Source organism: Eretmochelys imbricata, chromosome 26, assembly GCF_965152235.1.
Source record: "Eretmochelys imbricata isolate rEreImb1 chromosome 26, rEreImb1.hap1, whole genome shotgun sequence".
In the NCBI taxonomy this organism is placed as follows: domain Eukaryota; kingdom Metazoa; phylum Chordata; order Testudines; family Cheloniidae; genus Eretmochelys; species Eretmochelys imbricata.
The window spans coordinates 7,099,010-7,124,014 of record NC_135597.1 but is presented as its reverse complement, the minus strand read 5'-3'; the positions used below and the strand labels follow the sequence as shown (position 1 = coordinate 7,124,014).

At 43.6% G+C, this 25,005-nt stretch overlaps 1 protein-coding gene and 1 non-coding gene across 3 annotated transcripts in view; both read right to left on the bottom strand.

Annotated features, from left to right (window-relative positions):
• Positions 1–25,005, bottom strand: part of LOC144257629 (zinc metalloproteinase-disintegrin-like NaMP) — a 51,352-nt gene that overhangs the window by 5,792 nt on the left and 20,555 nt on the right. For both annotated transcript variants that reach the window (XM_077805650.1, XM_077805651.1), the window contains exons 7-21: positions 24,186–24,248; positions 19,670–19,741; positions 18,225–18,394; positions 17,031–17,115; positions 15,464–15,594; positions 13,817–13,994; positions 12,083–12,172; positions 10,580–10,775; positions 8,028–8,130; positions 7,315–7,471; positions 5,407–5,487; positions 4,441–4,519; positions 2,709–2,811; positions 2,265–2,364; positions 1,671–1,736 (exon numbers count right to left, since the gene is read on the bottom strand). In XM_077805650.1, the coding sequence (XP_077661776.1) occupies positions 1,671–1,736; positions 2,265–2,364; positions 2,709–2,811; positions 4,441–4,519; positions 5,407–5,487; positions 7,315–7,471; positions 8,028–8,130; positions 10,580–10,775; positions 12,083–12,172; positions 13,817–13,994; positions 15,464–15,594; positions 17,031–17,115; positions 18,225–18,394; positions 19,670–19,741; positions 24,186–24,248 (1,674 nt within the window). The remainder of the gene's footprint in view (positions 1–1,670; positions 1,737–2,264; positions 2,365–2,708; positions 2,812–4,440; positions 4,520–5,406; positions 5,488–7,314; positions 7,472–8,027; positions 8,131–10,579; positions 10,776–12,082; positions 12,173–13,816; positions 13,995–15,463; positions 15,595–17,030; positions 17,116–18,224; positions 18,395–19,669; positions 19,742–24,185; positions 24,249–25,005) is intronic.
• On the bottom strand, positions 22,228–22,346 carry LOC144257816 (5S ribosomal RNA). The gene has a single exon (XR_013344599.1). It is a non-coding gene; the product is annotated as a 5S ribosomal RNA (ribosomal RNA).

Here is a 25,005-nt window from a genome sequence, read left to right as displayed (position 1 = left end):
CTTTATAATTGATGAGCATGCACCTGAAGATGGGAGAGGCGTGTTTTTATAAATACAAAGATAAATCCAATCCAATAAGCATTCTTTAAGGTGTATGCTCTTCTTGCAGCCTTAAACATTCAAATCTATGAACTCTAATGATTGTAGTGCCGAGATTATTTTGCTCTGGCTCAGATGTCACCACTCGAGATGGGTCCGAAACGCAGAAATTTGGACTGGGGGAGGGGGGCAAGTTTCCCAAAGCTTTAGGGATTGTTTAGATCTAGAGCTTTGTTTTGGGCCAATTTCTAATCACAATAGGGCCAGTCCTGAAAGATACAAATCACCCACTGTGTGATGCTGAGCGTCCAGGAGTAGATGATGAGGGCACTCAGCATTTTGTGGAATCGGGCCCAGTGCTCAGTCTGGTTTCTTGGCCGATATTTACAAAAGCCTCATTAAAGCGGCATGGCTTTGCATATTGAATCTATCCAAAGGACTTGCCTAGGACGCAAATGGAAGTCTTTCCATTGTGTCAAGCTCTTATAGCTTATAGGTGGTCTCATAGCAAACTCATGAAGGTGCACAGAAACAAGTCCATCAAGCAGACAAACAGAAGACTGGCGTGGACATACTGTGGAATTGAATGGAAAATTGGTGTAGGAGTCTGTAGACCTGAGATGCTTTGCAGTTGCGCATGTAGATATTACGGATCAGTAGCCTATCAAAATATGTGATGATGATCTTCTACTCTCTGAGGCCTATTCTTCCATGATATGCACATGCAAGTCCCCTGTTAGCATTAATGGGAGTTAGACACCCATCATCGAGGAGGAAAGAGATCTCCAAAACTTATTAAAGTATATTGGAGCTAAGCAAAACCGGTAGCAATTTTTGCACAAGGTATATTTTGTTTGTTTGTTGCCAGTGACTTCACACCCATTACATTTTTCTTTCCAGCAAAATTTGAATTTACTGTCTTTGCATCAAAAGCTTAAGATTTCAGTGTCAGACTTTGAATTTTGAAAGGGTCCGTTTTCCTGTGAAAACTTTGAAGCCTGGCAAACTTTTCTGCGAAATGGGCTCCGTTCTTCAGCAAAATGAGAGAAATACGAAAAGGTTGAGAGTATTTTCACCTTTTCTTGTGCACAGATCCCCTATTTCTGATTTATATCCAATGCTGCGAGCAATTAAAGGCCAGATGGGAGCTCACACTGTTGGGCAGCTATTCAATTATTTTCTGTCTGTTGCAAGTTCGTTGTTCATGACTGAGCAAAGCCCTTAGGCATATGCTTAACTTTAAGCATATGAATAGTCTCTTTGAATAAGCAGATCATTAACAGATTGGCTAAGTAGGAACTTGAGTGCTTTGCTAGACTGGGATCTATAATCCTTCGATGAGCTGGCAGTGCCCATTTTGCAAGGAATGTGTTTGTTTGGATATGAATATATTATAGATGGCGGGTTTGGGCAGCATTATTCCCCTTTCTAGCCATCTATGTTAGCCCTGAAAGAACAGAGAGGGGCCTGATCCAAAGTCCACCGTCATCAATGGAAGTCATTCCACTTTTGATGGACTTTGGATCTGGCCCCAGCTGTGGCTGACCATTACATCCCTTTGAATGCTGTGTTCAGCCTTATCAAAAATAAAATTGATTTTAAAAAAGAAAACAGTCTCCGGCTGTGCTCACAACATAGGCTTGTGGCTTGTTTGCCTGGTGTGGAGGAGTGGGAAGGAGGAATCTTGTGTTGTGGACCTGAAAACAGGAAAAGAGAAGAAACTTGATATGAGCCTTACTTTAAAATCTTTATCTTGCTTATTGATTTTGCTCGCAGCCCCTCGCTCCAGACTGACAAAGTACAGAAATTAGACTCTCTAAGCCAAATGGTCTACCCACTAGGCTGCGCTCCCACCCTACCAGAGCTGGGAACAGAACCCAGGAGTTGTGATTCCAAGCTCTTTGCTCTAATCACTAGATTAATCTTTAGACTCAGGCCCCTATTAATCATAGAATATTAGGGTTGGAAGAGACCTTAGGAGGTCATCTAGTCCAACTCCCCTGCTCAAAGCAGGACCAACACCAACTAAGTCATCCCAGCCAGGGCTTTGCCAAGCCAGGCCTAAAAAAACCTCTAAGTATGGAGATTCCACCATCTCCCTAGGTAACCCATTATTAAGTAACTGCAGGTAAGTTTTGAAATTTTAGCCACTCTATTACAGTGATGGCAGAATATAAGCAGAGCACCAAGCAGTCTGTAACTCAGCCATACATCCAGATTCTCACCTCCTGGACAGGTACCCCGGGTGCAGCGTTCGGTCTTCTGTTCTGTACTTTCCCTGAGAAGCCTTGGTTTGTCTCTCCAGATACACCTTTGCTCTGGCCACTACAAAGACATTATAATTTGCACTTCGGTTTGTATGTGTTATCTTGATTGTCTTAAAAAAAAAAAAAGACATTATACCATGGAAAGCGTTCCACATGTTGAGTTTAAATAGCTGGCTTACTATTGTTTACTTTTACTTTTTTTAAAGAGCAATGTATGGACATTAATTAGTCCTGAGAGGTTGGGGTGAGACCATGGCACTTTCAGGTCCCAGGGTTAACATCTCCCATCCTTCCTGCACTATTCAGAGAAGCCTGTGGGAGCAAGGAGCCCATCTCCTATTGAAAAGCTCCAGCCTTAATTCCTTCAAGATTTTTTTTATTCCAAAAGGATAAACATTGTACCTCTGAGCTTGCTTCTTCTTAGCATTTCGGTAGCGGATGATTAAAGCAGCGACTATCACAATGATGGCAAGGGCAGCTAGCACACCGGCAACGATGGCGAAATCTGCAGGGATGATACATTGCAACACGTGACTGTTTTGCGACAACACTGAGATGTAACAAAGGCATGTAGATATGGCATCATCATTTTCCTACGCTAAGGGCTTTCTTAAGGCTAAATTGCATTCCAATCAAAAGCGGCCACACGAGGGAGACTCCACCCCATTCTTCTGCATGACTGCGTAGTGCTGTGTCTAGCTGGATCCTGGGTCTGTGCATGTAAGGGGAGAACAAGAATTGCACGGCTGCTCGATATTCACTCATCACCTCACTAGCAAGATGGGCAGAAGCTTGGGGAGTAGGTCAGGACATTGTGTCAGCCAGATGGCTGCCAGGAGGAGGAAGAGGATGTGTCATAGAAAGGCTGACACAGCATATTTCTCCAACCAATGACAGATGGAAGTCCAGAGAAATGGTGATTTGGAGTGGTGTCTCTGAGACACAATTCCCTGCCTCCCCAGTGCCTCTCCTGGGTATGTGTAATGTCAGATTGTCGGTACTCAGAACTGAGTCTTCAAGCTCATTCTTGCACACAATGATCTTAAAAAGTTTCCTATTGAATAACAAAAGTTGGGGAGAGGGCAGGTGAGGACCTTAATAATAAAATTCCGTATGTTTGGGTGCTTTCTCTCTTCGAAGCACTTTGCACATACTCACGAATCCTCACAGCGCCTCTGTGGAACTCTGGACCAAGTTCAGAATTGGTGTAGGAGGTTTTCCTCTAACCAACCACAGTGGGTTTTCAGCTGCTTACACCAGTTCTGCATGTAACCCCCCTCTGACTGTAATCTAGCTTTTAATTTTGTTGTAGATAACTTGAAGGCAGGAATGAGTCTGGGGCTTCGTCTTCACTGCTTAAAAAGCTGTTTCTGCCATGGGGTGACTAACATATTAGCTATTCTGCTCTAAAGTTCTAGTGGAGAAAACACACCGTAGTTTTACCACGAAGCAAAATTACAAGAAGTCAACCACAGGCAAGCCATTTAGCGTTGTCCTTGCCGAGCTACTTTGTGGTAAAAACTACAGGGAGATCGTCTCTACCAGGATTGTACAGGTGTAAAAAAACACATTTTTAAGCAGTGAAGACAGAGCCTGCCCCTCTCCCCCCGCCCCCCCCCCCCGAGATGTGTCAATTCTTTAGGGCTATCAGAAGTAACCGCTTTTTTTAGTCACTCAAATAAGCAGCGATGACGGACATGCAGAGAGCAGATACAAAGGGGAATGAAGGTGCTGTATCCTGGTCTACACTAGGAACTTAGGTTGGTGTAACCGCGTTGCTCAGGGCTCTGAAAAATCCACACCCCTGAGTGACATAGTTAAACCGACCTAACTCCTGGGGCAGATAGCACTCGGTCAATGGGAGAATTCTCCCATCACCCAAGCTGCTGTCTCTCGGGAGGTGGGCCACCTACCCTCATGGGCAAACCCCTCCCGTCAGCATAGCTAGCGTCTTCACTGAAGCGCTGCTGTAAGTGTAGGCAAGCCCTTATGGTCATAGCTTCAGCTGGAGCGAATCCCCGTTGTTGTTCCTCTAAAGTCAGTGGAGCTGTGCAGCTCACGCCAGCTCTGTTTGGCCCACAGTTTATGGGCTGACCAGTGTCTCGCTTGATCATATTTATCACAGCCTACTCACACTGAACTGTTGTGGTACTATCACAGCTGGGCGGTGCCCATCCTTCTTCACACTGGCATTGCAGTTCATGGTCACACACCTAGGAGAACAGAGGTCTGATATTAGTCTTTAAACCAGGGTCAAGAGAGTGAAGAAGCTAGCTTAATGCCCGTGGCTAGTGTTAATCCACGTTTGTACCAGTGTAAGATCAGAATTTGGCCTATTTATTATACATAAATATATCAGCAGGATTGACAGCCCATTAAAGTCCACGGAGATCTTTCCATTGCCTTCAGTGGGCTTTGAATCAGGCTTCCAATGATGGGGCCCGCTGCAGTGAAGTGTAAAATTCCTATTCAGATAGATGAGAAGTTAGCTCACATAATGATAGTACTGACTTCTTACAATGCACTTTCACAGGCCTGATTCTCCACTCTCCTGCACCTTGTACAGTCACGTACCCTTGTGCAAAGCAAACGTAGAGTGCTCCGTGTTCATCTCGGTAGCATTTTACACCAATGTAAATTACTACACAAGGTGTGTGGCAGCAGAGAATTAGGCCCTACATCTCTAGACCTCTGAGCATTTTGTAAAGGAGGCATAAGGCCTGGTCTACACTTAAAATTTAGATCGACGTAACTACATTGCTCAGAGGTGTGAATTTTTCCCAGGGATAGAGCCCAGGTCTCCTGATTTCCAATCCAGTTTGCTACCCAAGGATTATGCTCCCTCCTGAAAATCATTTACGCTATCATTGTATGTGATCTCCTAAGCAAAGGTACTGATATATTATTGGGTTACGTGTGCTCCTGTGAAACCACAGGACGTTTCGGACTCAGTTCATCTGGATTCTTTCATTTGATCACACATTGCCAACCCCCCTGGACTTAAAAAATCCTATAGCTGTTACTGTAATATCAAAACTGGGCTTTAGTCCACACACAAGAGCTTTTCTTAGTGTCCTTGGCAATAAGACTCAGATCTTACAGCATGTCCGTTGCACTTGGCGGAACAGTTGGTTGACTTGTAGGCTCTCTCGATATCAACACATTGTCCCTTGCTGCACACCTGAAATTCAAAGTGCATGTGTGATCAACAAGAAGGGACTTTCAGCTTTCATAAATTGCATCACTGTGTAATAATTGTGTCAATTGTAATGTGATGAGCAGTGTAAAGGGGCATTAAAGTGTGTGTACAAATGTATTTTACATAGGTATTAAGGGCCCCGAGGTGTAAAGGGTCCTTAATATAACTAAGAATCAGACACTGTATAAAGAAAAATAGCATGATTCTCAGTTACACCAAGACCACTGTGCACTGCTATAGCAGTGTAAAAGGGCGTTAAAGTGGGAGTCAATTATATTTACTCCACATTTCAAGCTACAGCAGCATATAGGGGACTTCATGTAAATGAAGATCGGGCCCAAAGCGTTATTTCATTGTACCCAGGGTTGGTAGAAATGTTACAGAACTTGAAATTTTGATGTCATTTTTCATTGAAATTTTGAATAGATTACAAAAAAGGGAAAGTGTGTGTGTGTGTGTATCAATATTCCCCCTTCCCTGTTTTCCAAACCAGCTTTTACTGTACCAGATGTGGCTAACAGGTGTTACTCGATCTTTGAGATATCATGTTCTGTGTTTTGTACAGCACCTAGCACAATGGGGTTCTGGTCTGTGACTAGAGCACTGAGAAACTACCACAATACAGCATCTTCCCGTTTATCTGAATAGCCTGGGCGGGGGGCCCATAGATTTCATTTGGATAATCAGGTGTTGGGATAATCAAGAGGGCAGCCTTTCATCCCAGCCCCCCTAGTGTTCTCTCTTGCAGTCAGAAACAGTTGGACAGGGTATAGACTTCGCTGTTATCACTGTGCATGCGCAGTAGCCACAAGGCAGTAGACTCCCTAGCACCTGGGCTCCTCTTGCAGCTGCTCGGCTCAGTGCATGTGTGCCCCAACAGTGGCTCCTGCAGGCCGCCTGGGGAGCAGAGTGGAGAGTGCACTGAAGAGGGAGCTGCACATCTCAGTGCTGCATCAGCCAGAGCTACACTATTGACTGGGTGAGGGGCATCTTCACGCTACAGGTGCAGGGAGGAGGCGATGTTCATGCAGGCAGCGGGGCATAGTTGGCAGGCGGTTCCATTGGGGGGTGTGCATTCCGGCAGCTGGGCAGGGGGTTCCACTGGGGGGGGGTGCATTCTGGCAGCTGGGCAGGGGGTTCCATTGGGCGGGGGTGCATTCCGGCAGCTGGGCAGGGGGTTCCACTGCGGGGGGGGGGTGCATTCCGGCAGCTGGGCAGGGGGTTCCATTGGGGGGAGTGCATTCCGGCAGCTGGGCAGGGGGTTCCATTGGGGGGGGTGCATTCTGGCAGCTGGGCAGGGGGTTCCATTGGGGGGGGGGTGCATTCCGGCAGCTGGGCAGGGGGTTCCACTGTGGGGGGGGTGCATTCCAGCAGCTGGGCAGGGTGGCTAGCTGTGGGGTTTGCATACGGGCAGTTGTTTTGGGGTCAGGGACGAGGAAGGGATTTGGAGAATGCAGACGTTTGAATAAATGGGAGTATACTGTACAAATAATAAGTCACATTCTTATGAGCTTTAGACACCTTAGACTCCACATGCCTGATTCTCCATCAGTAACTTTATACCAGTGCAGACTGTAAAATGCATCCAAATCAGAAGGTAGCACTTTACACTCACTTTGTACAGGAATAAATGATGGCACAAAGAGTGAGATGGTAGAAAAATCAGACTTTACGGAGTTGAGTCACTTTGAATAGGACTTTTTTTAAAGTCCTTTTTGTCTTGCAAGAGTGTCTGTGCTATAAACAAGAAACAGCTAATGAAATGAATGGAACAGAAACTACTGGGGGATAAAAACTTCTTTCACTAACCATTCCATCACCACATTTAGTTCCAGCAGCGACCATGCCTGTGTCTTCATTATTGTCATTAGGAAAACTGCCTTTGCATGAGTCGAAAGATAGTAGGTTTCCAGCTGTAGGCATTCGTGAACCACCAGTACAGAATAACTTCCCACACTGTATATCTCTGGGAGGAAAACACTTGCTTATCTTCTAGAATGTCAGAGCACAGCATACCTAGATGTCATATCCCTGAGTCCATACACAGACTAGAACTGAAATAACTAAAGATTTGAATTATAACCCTTATTATTTCAGCTCCAGTCTGTGTGTAGACAAGTCCTGGTGCTCAATTCTCACTGACTTCCAGGGGAATTGAGGATCCTCACACTACTTTGCAGGACAGAATGCTTAATTTAACTGAACCCAGCCTCTGATTCTCTTCGGGTTCATTCTTCCTTTCTCAAAAGATTCTCTCTCTGACTGATCTCACTCTAGTTTATTATGCTGTCTTTACCTGAATCAGAATTGTATTTAGAAACTGTACTTCTCTCTTTCCATCAGAAACTGCCCTGCTTTACTGCAACATCCAGGTTAAAAAGAGAAAAGCAAACCAGCCCCAATATGAAAGGAAGAGCTGCTAGAAGAGAGTTATCCTAGTTTTTTGCCTCTTCACACGGACATGAATTACCTATTTCCTAGAACCCCCCAGACTTCAACAAGGTAAGTACTTTTTTGCTTACTTTTTTGCACAGGGGATGAATGTGCCATTCACCTTTTTGCAGTGTCCATAATAAACTCCATTCTGGTTAGTCTTATAACAAGAGTCTACAGCTACTGTAGCACCTGGGAAGGAGGCAAAAAAGACAGAAAAGACATGAAGAGCATGGAAAACAGTATGCCCTGGGCCAGATCCTCTGCTGATGGAAAAGTGGTGGAGCTCCATTGACCTCACCAGCTGAGGAAATGATCCATTCATTCTGTTGACATCACACACATGTAATCGGATTTGCAGTGGCACATCACTCAAATGTATCCTGGACTACAGTAGCACCCAGGATGTTCTAGGTGCTAGCATATCTACGTAAAAAATAGATGAGGGATAAAGTACATTCAGGGGTGTGTGGCCAGAGGGCATGGCTGGGACATGCCAATCCCTAGCTTTTCATTTTGACTCCTTGAGGTCCATAATGGAACTTCGGCTGGCTCTAGATTACACTGGAGGACCAGGCTAGTGGACCGAGTTTAGGGGAGGGCAAAGGTGAGCTTTATGCAGACCTTCACCCCTCTGTTCTCTGCCTCGCCCCCAGCCTGCACTGTGTGTTCTTTGCACATAGCGGAGGATCCAGTCCCATGTAAACCTATATAAACGCGGGGTTGCATGGCTATAAATGAGGGCAACATTTGCAGCTACGCCTTTAGTGTCTGAAACTGTGAGGTGAGTGTGGTCCAGTGAGTAGGGCACTGGAGTGTAAGTCAGGAGACCTTGGGTCTATTCCCAGCTTGCCACTGGCCTGCTGTGTGGCCTTGGCCATGTCCATACCGCTCTCTGTACCTCTGCCCCCTGGTTTGCATTGCCTATTTCAACTATAAGCTCTTTGGAACAGGGACTGTCTCTTACTGTGTGTTTGCCCAGTGCCTTGCACATTGGAGTTGCTTGGTGTGATGACACTAATACCCAGTGAAGAGCAGCTGATGTTTCTGATGGCTGCGTGTTAAGACAACAAGCACAATACGTTTATGCTGTAAAGATTAATTTGAGTTTTTTGTCTTCTAAAATATCGTCAGTAATGAAGACCCTGCAGTTGGAACCTAGCTTATAATTTGTCCCTAACAAGCAAGGGAGAATGATGTCTTGTTTGCTCTCCCTGCCCTGTAGTGCCACAAAAACAAATTTTTATCGCTAAGTAAAAAGGGAGCATAATCATCATCATCACATCAGTGTGAAAACAGAGAAATGGCCTCAATTTATCATGTAAATTCCCCACCCACTGCCGGACTACCTTTTTCCCCAACATTGTGCAAAAGAGGAGGAGTTTTCCAACTTCCTCTTTCCCCAGAAATGCATATTAGAAAGTGTCTGAAATGTGGCACTGAGCTTATGAAACTGGTAGGGATTGTCAGATGCAGTGGTGGCGTAAAAATACTAGATTTAAGCACACATGGCCCAACAACCAAAAATCCCCACATGGAATGAAATCTTTAAAGCTTTTTTCCTTCTTCTTTGGGGGAGGAGAGAAGATGTGTGATCAAGCAGCTGCAAATACTGAAGGTTTGTCTACAAAGGAAAGTTAGCGGGGAGTGAGCTAGGGTGTGAATTTAAAGCCCAGTAGCTACTCTGCACTAACTTCCTGTGTGGACACCTTTCAGAGTAGCAGCCGTGTTAGTCTGTATTCGCAAAAAGAAAAGGAGTACTTGTGGCACTTTAGAGACGAACAAATTTATTTAAGCATAAGCTTTGGTGAGCTACAGCTCACCCTTACTCCTCATTAAGGGTGCCTTTGGTACTTATCTACATGGCCCTGCAGTTTGGACTACAATGCTATGCTATAGCTCCCCTGGGTGGACACCGTTGGCGCAAATTAAAAGATACCTAGTTCGGGATCCTGGACCTTTTAGTTCGCGCTGGAAGTGTCCACATGGGGCAGTTACAGAACAGCACACCAGCGCATGCTAATACACACTGCACTTCACACCCCTGTGGTCTGAAACCCGGCCACCATCAACCATTTGACCTACCAATAGGGTGCAAGAAAAGCTATGGGGTTTGTACACGCAAGGAACCTTAGTACCAATAACTCTGTGCTGAGGCATTAAGACAGAAAAGGGAAGTTCTCTCTCTCTTTTTTTTTTTTTTTTTTTTTTTTGAGGAAGTATTAACAGATTTCAGAGAAGTTTCTGTTGGCTTTGTTTTCTAAATGAATGTGACTATGAGAAACGGAGATTAAGCAGGTTCTCCAATGGGAAAAAAAGCTTAAAACTACTCCCCCTCCATGTCTTAGACACATTTTTTGCCATGCTGGGAAAGTGGTAATTGAATACTTGTAAAAACCAGTTAATCCTGATGATAAACTGGGCTGACAATAAATTAAATAGAGTGCTGTAAATATAGCCCCTTCCACAACAGGTGGAATGTTAAGACGCTAGGACCACACCTGCATAACATCATAGCACAATTATATTGACGTGTTGGCTCCCATTCTCAAAAGGTACTTGACAAATTGTCACAAATCTGTCCTGAACTGTCCCCCTCACCTTAAACAATCTGATTAATTTAATGACAGCATCCACTCACCTGATCCCCAAAGAGCAATGCATTGGCTCTGCAGGGTGGGGCATTTCCCCATGTAACAGTAACCCTGGCCATCTCTGCAAGGGTATCCATTGACTCTGAATCGATCCACTGGGCACTGGTGGGACTGGCCAGTACACAGCTCGGGCAGGTCACAGTCGTGCTTTATCGGTCGGCAAAGAGTCCCTGCTTTTTTAATCTGTAGCAGAAAGAGAGAGCAGTGGTTTTAGACATGCCATTCCCCCATGTCATTTAAAATACCCAGCAATGGACTTATCCCAGGGCTGAATAGGACTTAAAAGTCTCTAACGGTCTGATCACCCATGTTACCCATTAAGGGCAAAGGGTGAGTGTTTGGTAGCTCTGAAAACCAGGCCACCTCGAACCAATTGTGCAGTCCTTCCATGCATGCCTCCCTCATTGAAACTAGTAGAAATTCCAATTCCCAGAGAAATCAGTAGGACTTCTGCATATATAATGACTGCATAATCGGGCCTTTTCATTGAGCCTGCTAATCAGTGACATTGGCAGCCATCCTATAAACTCACTGCTGCTAGCTATAAAATGCTTCTAGCGAGTGACCTTTAAGTGTCATGTGTCATTGCTTTCAAACACCTGATATAATTTCCAGGGAGAGGATTATTTTAGCTTTGGTGCAGATCAGTTATTTGCTGGCTACCATTATTTCCAATGACATTCAGAGACATCCTGGGTTAAGCTACTGCCATTTTAAAGAAGGCTGGAAAATATACGCTACATCATACTGTGAGAATCAGAGATGCGGCAAACCCAGCACAATGGGTGTTAATAATAATGCAGATTAAAATACTTCGCAGTTTCTAGTAGAAGGTACTCAGCATATTACACAGGGACAGCCATGGAGCTTGCTGCAGTGGCAACGATGCATTGTGAACCTCCTATGCTCTCCCTTACACACCTTTTCTAAACACTCCTGGCTGTGTTATGGCGCAGTTGGACTGCAAGTTCTTTGGAGAAGAGCCCTGTGATTATTTAGTTGTCCTTAACATACCGTTGCCACCCATGACTTAGTAGGATATAAGGGAAATGGATGATCTTGTGGTTAAGATACAAGCATGAGAGTTGGATGTGGATTTTATTCCTGTGTCTTCCACAGCCACACTGTATGAGTCACATAAACCTTCTGGGCCACAGCCTCAGTGGGTGTAAACTAGGGTGGTTCCACTGACTTCAATGGAGCTATGTCAGTTTATACCAGCTGAGAATCTGATGCTCCATGCGTCAGTTTACCTGTCTGGAGAGATGGGGAATGCTGAGAGGTTAAGTTAATTAACACTGGGTTGAATTAATCAACCACTTTGAGGTACTCCAATCGAAGGTGCTTGAGAAGTGCAAAGTATGATTATTGTTATAATGCTGCATCAGAGATAAACAACAGCCATTGTTCCATTTTAAAGGGGTCCTCCTGCCTTGCCCCAAAACACCACCAAAACCCAAAGAAACAGCTGAGATCAAAAGGGGTCTCACTTGGCAGTTTTCACAGCACTCTCCAAATCCACATTTAGCATTCGGCTTCAGCTTGCACGTCGCAGCTTCACAGCAGATATTTGTGCATTCCTGTGAAACAATCACAGAGAAAATTACTGGCACGGTACAGTGCTCTGTGTTTTGTTTTGTTTTGTTTTTTGTTTTTTCCCAGTAGCACATTTCTGACAGGACGGCCTGTACTTCGCTTAAAGAGAGAGAACGAGATGCATTTGTGCAACACGTATCTAAAATGGCTTTACGGCAAAGCAAACTGATACTAATCATTCTTCAGGAGGATTGTGCGTGACAACGAAGCATGCTTGATTATAAAATTGCAGAATCAAGTCGTGCAGGGAACGGCTGGTTTTGTGTTTTTTGTTTTTTGTTTTTCCCTTCGGCACAGATCACATACGGCTCTTCCTTATTGTAACTGAATCGGCTTACAATTCAGCTCAGCCTCACCACTCAGCTTTCTGCTGTCTCCCAATACACGCATTCTGCCTTGACAATCGGCTGGAAACTCGGTGTTCTTAGAAATAAGTTTCCACACTAGCTTCAAGACTGTTTTTTGTGGCCCTAATGACTGTACTGTGTGTCTCATGGCATTTGAATGGATATTCCATGGAAAAATGCTACTGAAGCATATTCTGGCAGAAGTTAATTCTGGGAGCGAGCAAGAAAATTATTTCATTTGGGCTAATGTACATTTGAGTCAACCTTGATTCTTCCAGCTATACTTCAGAAGTGTGTAAAGCTCAACAAACCGTAACGCTGGGTTAATTGAAGATTAGGGTTAATTTAAGGTGCGTTCTAAGCTCCCCAAGGCAACACTGACTGAAGCTCCCCCTTTGCCAGACCGGTAACCTTCCCTCCTCCACAGGTCCTCTGCTTCTCAGGGCTGAAGACCAAGGGCCTCATTTTCAATTACACTAAGGTTCCTTTGCACAACCCAGGCAGTGTAAAGAAGCCTTGATGTAGGGGTAATTGCAAAGTGAATCGGGAAATGCTACCAAATCAGCACACCTCCCAACATTTGCCAGTGGCTAAAGTGGGACAGGTCCTGCCCCCAGGGGTGGGATGCTGGCGGGGGGAGGGGGGCGCTACTGGGGTGACACGAGGGAGCTGCAAGTTGGCCCTGCACTCACCCAGTGCTGGTAGCACCTGCAGTTCCTGTCCTGCAGGGCTGGCTGGGCTTGGCTCCGGTGGTCTGAGCACATGCCTGGTTTATGGAAGGGAGGGGTTGTGAAAGGCTAGTGAAGGGGCAAAGCTGGGAGTGAGGAGAGAATAGGAGCGTAGGGAGGGGAGAGGCTGCCAAGGAGGAGAAGGGGGGGACAGGGAGCGGGTCATAATGCTTGCAGCCCAGAATGGAAAGCCGAGCCCAGAGTCGCTTTACCCGGGTTTGTGGGTTAAAGTGGAACAGTCCCATGAAACCTGGGACAGTTGGAAGGTATGAATCAAAGTCGTAGCATTTCATAACCTTGTTGCACTAGGCTAACTGGCTACACAAAGGGCAGAGCAATAGAGAATCTGGCACCTTCTCTGCAGCTCTGAGTTTTCTGCACCCTCAAGTAGCAGAAGGTTTCAGACCTTCTCCCAAGACCTCTGGGCAATCAGGGTTACTTGTGGAAGAGTGAGGTGGACTTAAAAAACAAGGCTACGTTCAAAGAGCCAGAAGCTTCTGTAGAATTTCTACCCCTCGATAAATATTATTTTTTCACAACTATTCACAGGTACCTCTGGAGTTCCACAGTCACACTCTTCTCCTTTCTCTACAAAGTTGTTCCCACAAACCGGGGTTGCTACTATGTCTTTCAGTGCAGGCATATTGGTGATGCACATTGGTGTTCGGTTCAATAGGTATTTCTGAAAATCCTGGAGGCTGCATGCAGTAAAATCCTTTGGGATGTTATAGCTGCATAGATGAATCAACATTATTTCAGTGACAACCAATTACACACAACACACAGAGCGTATAGGACATGAATGAAATGAGTGCCCTCGTCCCAGTTAATCAAATACAGTGGTTTCCCCAAATACTCTTTAAAAACCTGGAAAGTTTAGTTTAATTTCTGGGCACTTACAAATATTTTTGTTGGGGTGAAATTTTTTTAAAAAAAAAAACTTTTTTGGAGATACTGACAACATGGAGAGAGCATCTTCTTAGATCATAAATTCCTGGCTCTATAAGACATGTGTGTACAGTGGTTACTTCTGGCACCTGAAGTACCCAGTTTTCCCTACTATGGTCCTGTGGCAGCAATGTTAATCTGTGATCTCTATATCTCAACCACCAACATCCTAAAGTCTCAAATCGGTGTTGAATAGTTTGACCTCGGGAAGTTCTCCTCTCTTACTGGAGTTTAGCACATGGACTAAAGTGGTGGGATATTTTTTTTTCTTTTTTTTAAACCAAAAATACATTGCCTCAACCACCCACTCTTCAGACGTATGAAAAAAAGAGGAGAAAAATAACGTGACAAAAGGGAAGAGAATAAAGGACGTGTGGTTGTAAGAGAAACACTGGTGAAACAATTAAGGAGAAAGAGTGGGAAGTTTACACAGAATGAAAAGCCACATTTCTAGAGGAGTCAAGCTTGGTTGACACAAATTTTAATCAGCTGGGATCTGATACAAAGCCCTTCTACATCAATTCTGCAGATAAACACAAACAGCAGGAAGTGAACCATGATCACGAGTAATAAGGGAAGTTTCTCTTAAGCAAGCCTCTATGGGAACTGTGAATACTGGATGTCGAGGAGAGGTGGCAGAGTAACAGCCGTGTTAGTCTGTATTCGCAAAAAGAAAAGGATACTTGTGGCACCTTAGAGACTAACCAATTTATTTGAGCATAAGCTTTCGTGAGCTACAGCTCACTTCATCGGATGCTTATGCTCAAATAAATTGGTTAGTCTCTAAGGTGCCACAAGTACTCCTTTTCTTTTTGAGGAGAGGTGGGTGTTTTGTTTAACTAAGGATTATGTAAAATTGTGCTGGAAATTTTAGGGATGCTTTCAATTGGCTGCTTATTGGAGAGGCAGATAACTAGGGCAAGTAGCTCTATGAGAGAAATCCACTTAAGTTACAAGCAAGTTTTTCAGGACATGAAACAGGATATGCAAAGACTGGGTAAGTTCTGTCTCACCACAAATGTGTGAAGAGTCATGCTTTCTGGGCTCATCGTTTCACATGTTACAGTTATTGTAAGTGTTTGTTTGTGGCGTAGTTCACAGATCCATTTCAACAGTACTCTATTAGCCTTCTCCAAAATCAAGCGAATGGAAAGACTCCCCTTGACATCAGTGGGCCTTGGATTGGGCCCAGCTGTATTTTAAAGCACTCACAGGCTTTGTAGTTCCCTTTTTGCAGATGCAAATGCCTCACCTGAGTTGTGCTGCCATGATACAAGATCCAGAATTGCATTTGCAGAAGCTAGTGTCGTGATTCATGCCAAAATTATGCCCCATCTCGTGTGCCATGGTGGCTCCAATTGAAATTGGATTGGTATTATGGTCCTGCGGTGATGAGAACAATAGAACTGTCAGTTATTTCTATCAACCTGGGAGCAGGTTTGGAACAGAGCACAGCATAAGAGAAATGACATGGCTAAGAAATAGGAATCCCAAAATAAATATCCGCGAATGCAGAATACTTTGTATAAACCTGGAAAGGGATTTTTTTAAACATTTGTTTAATTGCATCTTAATTAGAAAGCAACAAAATTATTTAGCTCAAAATTCTTTCTCCATCTCTCTCTCTAGACTGGAATTTTCAAAAGAGTCTAAGACTAGAAACTATACCAGTAGACTTAAAGCAGTAAAACTCTTCGCCTCCCTTCAGTGTGGATGCGGTTAAACTGGTATACAAGTGCTTATGCCAGGATAGCTTATTCTGGATCAGGAAGTGAAGCAAACTATAGCAAAACATGACACATTTATGCCAATATACCTGTATTCAGACTAGGGTTTACACTGGAATACCTATATCGGGGGGGAGAATCGCACCCTCAACTGACGTAGATATACTGGTGTAACTTCTTAGTGTATACCAGGCCTAAGGGAGATAGGCAGCCATTTTTTATTGAATTGTAAGAGGAATTGGCACTTAAATCCCTTAAACTTCTTTGAAAATCCCAGCCCCTCTCCCTCTATCGCATCTAACATTGTAATATGTTTACGTATTATTAAATGATGTGTGGTAGGGAGAAGTGATAAGGGTAAAGAGAACTGCTCTTGCTAGGGATGAATCATTTTTTTTATATCTCATGTGGTTGTGTGCTTTTAAAAGTATGCCAAGGGCTCCTGGAACTCTGGCTGGCTTTCTCTTCTTGGTAAGGAGTTGCTTTTGGGTGGAAATCTAAATAAATAAGCTGTGTTTGATAGTAGAATGGCATAAAAGTCAAGGTGTGTTGCATTATTCCAGAATCCCCATCAGACACTGCAGTATATGCTACTACATCTTGGCTCCTGTGTGTTCTAAAGTACGTTCTGTCTGGTTTCACATCCAAATCAAATCACATAAAAATTGGGGTATTTGGCTTTAGAGATTTGGCTCGGTCCTTTAAAGCATTTGGCTCAGTCAGTGAACTTTGGGTCCAGAGGTGAACTTCCCTTGCTTTCAAGGAGAGGTTTTGCATCGAATGTTCTGGTTTAGGCGCATATCTACTTCATTTTTTTTTTTTATCTGTCTCTAATTTAAGATGCTCAGTGTTGTGATTTGGGGTATTCTGGTCAAAACTGATTCCATCGTTTACCCCTTTCTTTTAAATCGTGGTACATGATTCTGTTCTGCTCTTCCTTATATTAGTTTATAAATAAACAGCTCTGTACGCTCTGCAGCCTCATGCAGTAATGAAATGTACCCCAAATAATGCCATGCAGCAAATTGATGTGTTACAAATTCCAGTGACCTTTGCCTGCTGGTTAAATGTTACCCAAAAAACCAACCAGACCTGAACAATGCCTGAGGAATGAGTAGAACTGCACATGGTTCCCACAAAGGCCAATCCGACCGTTGGCCCATCAAAATCAATTGCTCTGTAAGGAAGCAAAAAAACACAGCATGAAGCCCAGTGATCTGTCACAAGGGTGAAAACCTGATGGCATTGCTGGTGGTGTTGTTGATTGAACTGGAGACTCCCTTAGGCATGGTCCCCTTAGTCAGAACCAATATGATTCTCAAGGGCACAAATACTCAAGAGCCTGACTCCCATTGGCTTTCAGTGGGATTTAGGCACTTACCTGTCATTTGTGCCCTTGACACTCTCTCCCTCAGGGTCATAGATGGGACACTGCAGCTGAATAATCCTGAATTTTGGATCTGAATTCCGACTTTGCAGCTCAGATATATCTTTATATTGGCTCCAGTTCAGTAAAGCACTTAAGCACAGGTTCAGTTTTAAGCATGTGAATGATTTCATCGCTTTTCTGCAAGACTAGATTTATCCGAGCATTTAAGTATTTGATTAAATTAATCCTGATTCAGCAAACCACTTAAGAACATTTTTAACGCCAAGTATGTGCTTAAGTTCCACTGATATCAATGGGACATTAGCACATGCTTCAATGTAAGCATGTGCTTTGGTAAACCAGGCCCAGTGGGCTCGTGCCAGAATACTGAATTGGGCACCTCTCCAAAGTTCTGATTCAGAGCAGAATCTGGGTGTGAGCTCTGTATTTCAGGCCCAGATAGACAGATAGCCAGCTGCAAAATTCATATCCAGCTCCTCATTCAGATATTAAACTTCCCCCTCCCCCCCCTCCAAAAGTGCATGGGTGCTTAGGTCCATCTCTGTTCATTCATTTTATTTGCATTTATACCATTTATGTTGGTATAAATGGTACTACATTTTATAGTATTCCTGTTTTGCCGGAGCTCAGACGAGATGAACATAACCATCTCTTTTGCCCTGAAAAACCTATAGGTGAAATTCTAGCCCTGTTGAAGTCAATAGCAAAACTCCTGTTGACTTAAATGGGGCCAGGGCTTCACCCTATCGATCTGTGAATATTACAACCCGGTGTTTGAAATGACAAAACTAGAACCCTTACAGACTGCATCTCTGGTTATCTTTGTAAACAAGTTTCTGGGTACAAATTCTTCTGGCATATTTGGAAATACAAGTGGAAAAGGCCATGATACGTACGTGAGTAACTGAGCGTTGTCATTATTCTTCCGTTTCAGCAGGTCCGATTGACGCCATGCTGAGAATTTGTCCAAGGTGGTGCCTGCTGAAGAATTCACAGTGAACGGATCCCCAGCCGACCAGATTTCTAGGCCAATCAAAGCCACGTAAATGTTTATGGCTTTGTAAACCTGCAGTAAGGAGAGAGCAAGGACAGAAGAAGTAAGTAACCTATAATTTTTTCAGACAGCAGGGACGTATTCTGATAATGAGTTTGTTTTTAATCACCTAACATTTGTTCATTTCTAAAACTAGATGAACTTTTCTGAATTCTGAAATTCCAGTGAAGTTTTGAAACTAAAAAAAATCAGAAAAAATCTGATTTTTCTTAATTCTGCCTCTTCTCCTCCCCCCCGCCCCTCCTCCCCATTTTTTGGACCAACTTAAGAAACTGTCAAAATAAGTCACATTTTGAAATTGCAACAGCATATTTGAAGAAATTACAAACTTAAAAGAGAGGAAAAAAATTGGAAATTTTTCACGACTTCTTTTTAATGAACTCTAATCAGTTTTTTGTTACAGTTGCTATGACATGGATGCCATAAACCCCTCCTTAAAAATATTTGATTTAGTTATGTAATTATTTCTCCCTCACTTCTGAACATACAGCCCGGGATATTATGGACATGTGGCATACGCTCGGGGCTAGATCTCTAGCTGCTGTGCTAGTAAGGCTCCTTTACACTCTAAGAGCAATATAATAAATGGGGCATTAATCATAAATGAGAATCAGGCACATGGAGTTCAATGGGATTGATTATCGTGTGCTTAAAGTTAAGCACATGCATGCGCATTTGGAGGATTGGAGCCTAACTATATTAAAAAACTCAGTCTATAAAAACTTGGCATAGAGTTTCCTCTGAAGGAAGAATTTTCTTTGAAAATTTGATGGAAACTGAAAGGTTTTGTGAAGATCTGGTCTCTTTATTTAAAAAAAAAAAAAAAAAGACCTTTGTAGCGTTTATTACAATTTTGCCTTTTACACGAGCATGGTTTGCCACTGACTTGACTTTGTGTAGTAGGTTGCTTGACTGCAAAGATGGTGTAAACCACTATGTTGATTTGGCAGCGTTTCATACCCACTTTGCACTGCTGTGAATAAACCGTGCAAGGCATGGGGCAGTAAAGAATCAGATCCAGTGTCCCTACTGTTGTTTTCAACCAAACCATTGTGGACTATGAGAGAAAAATCATTAGTTTGATATCATGGTCCTGTTGCTTTGAAGGCACAGAGTCTCCTTTCATTTTTTCCACCTGACCCTTTATTTATGCTTTATTCACTCTTTCATAAACGCCAGCAGATCTGATTTTCTTCATTCTTTTCTAGGTGTAATTACAGAAAACTCCCGAGACTGCAAAACTTAATAAATTCTGTAGCACTTTAAGTTAATAATAACAGGGCTTACCATGTTGATGTAATTGATTATTTCAAATACCCGTGTTCTTATACTTGTCATGTTGCGGTTGTACTTCCTATACTGCAAAAATAAATATGAAAGCATCAGTAACAGGATAAGGGAAAAAAATAAAACTGTGATTGTAGGGGAAAAGACCTGAAACATTTCAAATAAAACTGCACCACAGATCAGTGGTCTTTGTTAAAGTGAAATGAAGGTCTTGGTACAGCAACTAATCTCAGTTTACTATTTATCTCATATTCATATCATGTTGTATATTTCAAATCTCTCATACTGTATGATATTCAGCCCTATGCAGAGGGAGAGCACCAGGCCTACTGAAGTCCCCCTGGTGCTCTATTTTGTGCATTTAAGTGAGACTTCAGTGGTGCATAGGCCTTGTATTGCAGTGAATTTCACCCATTAGTTGTTGAGATTTGAACAACTATTTGAGCGCAGATGGTGATGTTAAGAACGTAAGAGCTGCCATACTGAGTCAGACCATGGTTCATCTTGTCCAGGATCCTGTCTCCGACAGTGGCCTGTAGCAGAGCTTCAGTGGGATGTACAAAACAGGGTAATTATTAAGTGATCCACCCCTGTCTTCCACTCCCAGCTTCTGGCAGTCAGAGGTTTAGGGTCACTCTGAGCCTGGGGCTATGTCTCTGACCATCTTTGCTAATAGCCATTGATGGATCCATCTTCCATGAACTGATCCAGTTCTTTCTTGAACCCAGTTACACTTTTGGCCATCACAACATCCCATGACAGTGAATTCCCCAGAGTAATTGTTCGTTCTGTGGAAAAAATACTTCCTCTTGTTTTTATTAAACCTGCTGCCCATTCATTTAATCAGGTGACCCCTAGTTTTTGTATCATGTGAAAGAGTAAATAACACTTCTCCATTCACTTTTTTCGCACTATTCATGATTTTGTAGCCCTCAATCATATTCCCCTTTATTTGTCTATTTTCTACAGACAACTACACACAGCACTAGAGCTACTGCAGCCCACCACACCTACTGTACTGCAATCACAATAATATGGGTTGAGAACCAAAGGCTCAGGGACTAGGTCCCAGATCCTGTCCCCCATTCTTAGAATCATAGCACTGGAAGGGACCTCGAGAGGTCATCTAGTCCAGTCCCCTGCAGGCAAGGAAGGACTAAATATTATTCTTGTTTTTCTTTGTCGGATAACAGCTGTTCTAGATATTAAGCCAGATCTTCAGCTGATGTAAATTAGCATCATGCCATTGTAATCAGTGCTGAGTTACACCAGCTATGGATCTGGCCTATTACTTTTAACACACAGTGCCTAGAGGCTGGGACTGAGTCTCCCAGCCCAGGCAGACAGAAAAGTGCTACTGGAGTTTGAGCTAGTGTGCTAAAAATATCAGTGTGACCTTTGTGGCTTGGACTGCAGCTCAGGCTCTCAAGCCTAGGTGGTGTGGCGGGCTTACCCTAAGGGGCCTGCAAACGCTTACTATCAGGGGTAGCATTACCATAAGTGTTTGCTAATATGAAATCATTGGGATTAGTTCTCATAATAAACACGAAGGGCTTGATCCAAAGCCCATTAAAGTCAGTGGAAAGACTTTCCTTGATTTCAGTAGGCTTTGGATTGGACTTTACATCTGGTAGTGTTTTGTGTGCTAAAATAGAAGGTACACACATAGGGCCTGGTTCTGATCACAACCGAAATCCATTTTTCATCACTGATTTCAGTTGGTTTAATCCTGAGTGACACAAGTGCAAGTGAGGAAGAATCAGATTTGCAGAGTGTTAGAGGACGTGGTACAAGGGCGACAGAGTAGCCTAAACTCATACAGATCTGGGTTTCTTCCTGTCCCTTTTAGGGTCTGGTTTACATTAAAGCCCCTTTACACTGTTCTGGCAGAATTAGGAGCCTTAGAATAGGTGTGAAGTACAGTTCCACTCACTCTAAGGCCCCTTTCCACTGTGGTGTAAAGGGGTCTTAGCACAAATGAGAGTGAGGCCCTTAGAATCTTAAAAAAAAAAAAAAAGAAAAAGAAAAAGTGGAAATAGCAGGTTTTATGAAAATTAGTTTAAAAGAGATTGCTCCTGGACTGCTGTCAAGTTTCTGCCTTTGGCAAATATTTAAGGCTGAGTAAACTTCCCCCTGAAAACTGGGACATATGACGGAAGTGCCATACTTTCATAACACCAAATATAGTAATGTTCTTAGAAAATATGCTGATGGGGGGGAAAAAAGAAGAAACGATTTGGAAAAAAAATTGGTCTAGTTTTTGTTCATTATTTTTCATGCCAAGATGATTCGCCTTGCCTGGTACTGCGCTGTTTTAGTTAATGGAAACACGTGATGTAACTTCCGAGTGTTGGGTCCCGTGGATTTTAGATGAGAGGAATCATAGAATATCAGAGTTGGAAGGGACCTCAGGAGGTCATCTAGTCCAACCCCGTGCTCAAAGCAGGACCAATCCCCAATTTTTGCCCCAGATCCCTAAATGGCCCCCTCAAGGATTGAACTCACAACCCTGGGTTTAGCAGGCCAATGCTCAAACCACTGAGCTATCCCTCCCCCCAAGCCTACAGCACCCAGTATTCCCAGGAGGTCTCCCATCCAAGTACTAACCAGGCCTGACCCTGCTTAGCTTCCGAGATCAGACGAGATCGGGCGTGTTCAGGGTGGTATGGCCATAGGAGCATGAATCAGTAAGCATGAAAGTGTCTGTCAGAAATATTATCAGCTGTGGACCTGATCCTGCAAACACAGGTTGCTTAACTTTGAGCCCACTGGTTGCAATTGAGGCTATTCTTGTGCTTGAAGTTCAGCACGTATTTGTTTGCAGGATCAGGGCCTTTTTATAATATCCATATTTTACCTACACAGCAGGTTGCATAATTGATCAGCTATGATTCTCTTGTATTCAAAATCTTCTTCTTTATTTGCAAACCTCTCCTGGCCCATGTATACTTTTGGTGGCCGTAACTCTATCTGCTCCTCTCCATATTCCCTCTGCTCAGGTGGGCTCCAAATCTTTGAAAGGCTGTTGAAAATACTTATTAAAGGTATTGGGGACAAGATGGTGGTCAGGGTCATGCAGGCTAATGAGCTGATCCTACAAGCTATTCTGCATATCATAGAATAGAATCACAGAATATCAGGGTTGGAAGGGACCTCAGGAGGTCATCTAGTCCAACCCCCTGCTCAAAGTAGGACCAATCCCCAATTTTTGCCCCATATCCCTAAAGGCCCCCTCAAGGATTGAACTCACAACCCTGGGTTTAGCAGGCCAAAGCTCAAGCCACTGAGCTATCCCTCCCCCCAAAAGCTGCGCCCACTCCTCCCCCTCTTTCGCAGAGTCCTACTGAGGTAGTTAGGGTTCCATATGGGCACAGTGATTTAGATTCATAGATATTAAGGTCAGAAGGGACCATTATGATCATTTAGTCTGACCTCCTGCACAATGCAGGCCACAGAATCTCACCCACCCACTCCTGCAAAAAACCTCTCACCTATGTCTGGGCTACTGAAGTCCTCAAATCGTGGTTTAAAGACTTCAAGAAGCAGAGAATCCTCCAGCAAGTGACCCGTGCCGCATGCTACAGAGGAAGACGAAAAACCCTCCTCCAGGGCCTCTTCCGATCTGCCCTGGAGGAAAATTCCTTCCCGACCCCAAATACGGCGATCAGCTGAACCCTGAGCATATGGGCAAGATTCACCAGCCAGATACCCAGGAAAGAATTCTCTGATTTGCTTGTGTGGAGCAACTTGTGGGATCAGGGTCAAAGTGTGTCATGTGGCTGGTCCACCTAGAGGGTGACAGCCTACTACTACTACTGCCAGCTAGCTCATATGATATCCTGTCCTGAGCCTCTGAGAGGCACAACACAGAACCTGCAGCCCAGGGGGATGGAGAAGACTATGGTGGCTAAGTCACCTTTGGGTCCTGCCCGCTCCAGGACGCCTGATATAATGTAGATAGTCCTGGGGGTCTGTCTTAGTTATGGCAGGCTTGGCTGGGATTCTGCAGCCCTGCCCCAGCACGCCCCATATGCCAGGGCTTACGAAGGATCTGCAGAGGACAGCCTTACAGCTATCTATCTTTCTCAGTGCCTGCACTAGGGGAATCTTCCCATAGCTAGAACTGGCGATTTTAGGTCTCCTTCTATAGCGCCCTTATGTAGTGCAACCAGGGATGGCATGTGGGTAAGGATCTCACACTAGTCGCAGGGCAACAGAGAGCCGGGCCATACACTTATATTGTCATCCAAAAAATGTCAATGTGTTGAAAAACATTTTCCAATCAGTTTTACTTGAGATCTGTATTTTGCTATCCATTGTGAATTTCAAATCTTCACCGGGCAGGATCTTCCTTGCTCGGAGTTGGCTTAACTCTGCCCCTGCTGCTGAAGTCAAGGATAATACTCCAATTTATCTCAGTGCGAGCACAGTTAGACCGGTGCCGAATGCTTTGAAAAATCGAATCCGTAGTTGTTGTTGTAGAGGTAAAATGAAAAATGTTTGTCTGAATACTCACCGCAGCATTGTCTACAACTATGTAGACTTCGACATACTTCTTCGCTTTCAGGTATTCCTGTTTCTAAGAAAAACATTTTGCAAAAGATTGTTATGACCTGTTCCGATCTGCCCCCTTTAGATTCAAGAAGAATATTTTATAATCATATAATCTCTCTCTCTCTCTCTCTTTCTCGCTAAATTTCTGAGAGTGGAAATGCTGTCATCTCCATTTTACAGTAGAGAAGCTCAGGCTTAGATTTTCAAAGGTATTTAAGTGCCTAAAGATGCAGAGAGGCACCTAGTAGAATTTACGAAAGCACCTTACAAAAGTCAGTTCAGTGCATAACTCCCACTGATATTGTTTGGCACCTAAGTCCCATTGACTAAGCCTAAATACCCTTGTAAATCTAGCCCAGGGTTCTTTTTTTAATTGAAATTAATTAAATTTGGGCCTTAGATCAATGTGCAACTCATATTGACCAATAATAATCAAACCTGTAGTGGGCGAACTCAATTCATTGATTCCCTGTTGGCAATTGCATGCTTGTATCTGCAGGGATAATTTGCCTTTATTTGTGTTTTAAAGCTGCCTGCTACTACGTTAATTAACGTTGCACAATACTAATGAAAGATAAATTGGGTTCCCTCCAGCTGCGTACAGGTTTCAACGGCTTAAGTCACATTTCAGATCTGTGATTTCATATTAAAAATGTATGCCTGTCAAGGCCAAATTTTCAAAATGCCTCCAAAAATGAATGTGCAAACTGTGCAATTTCCATGTGCAAAATGTGCATTTGCAGATGCAATATTTGCACATGTCATTTGGATGGATGTGCACA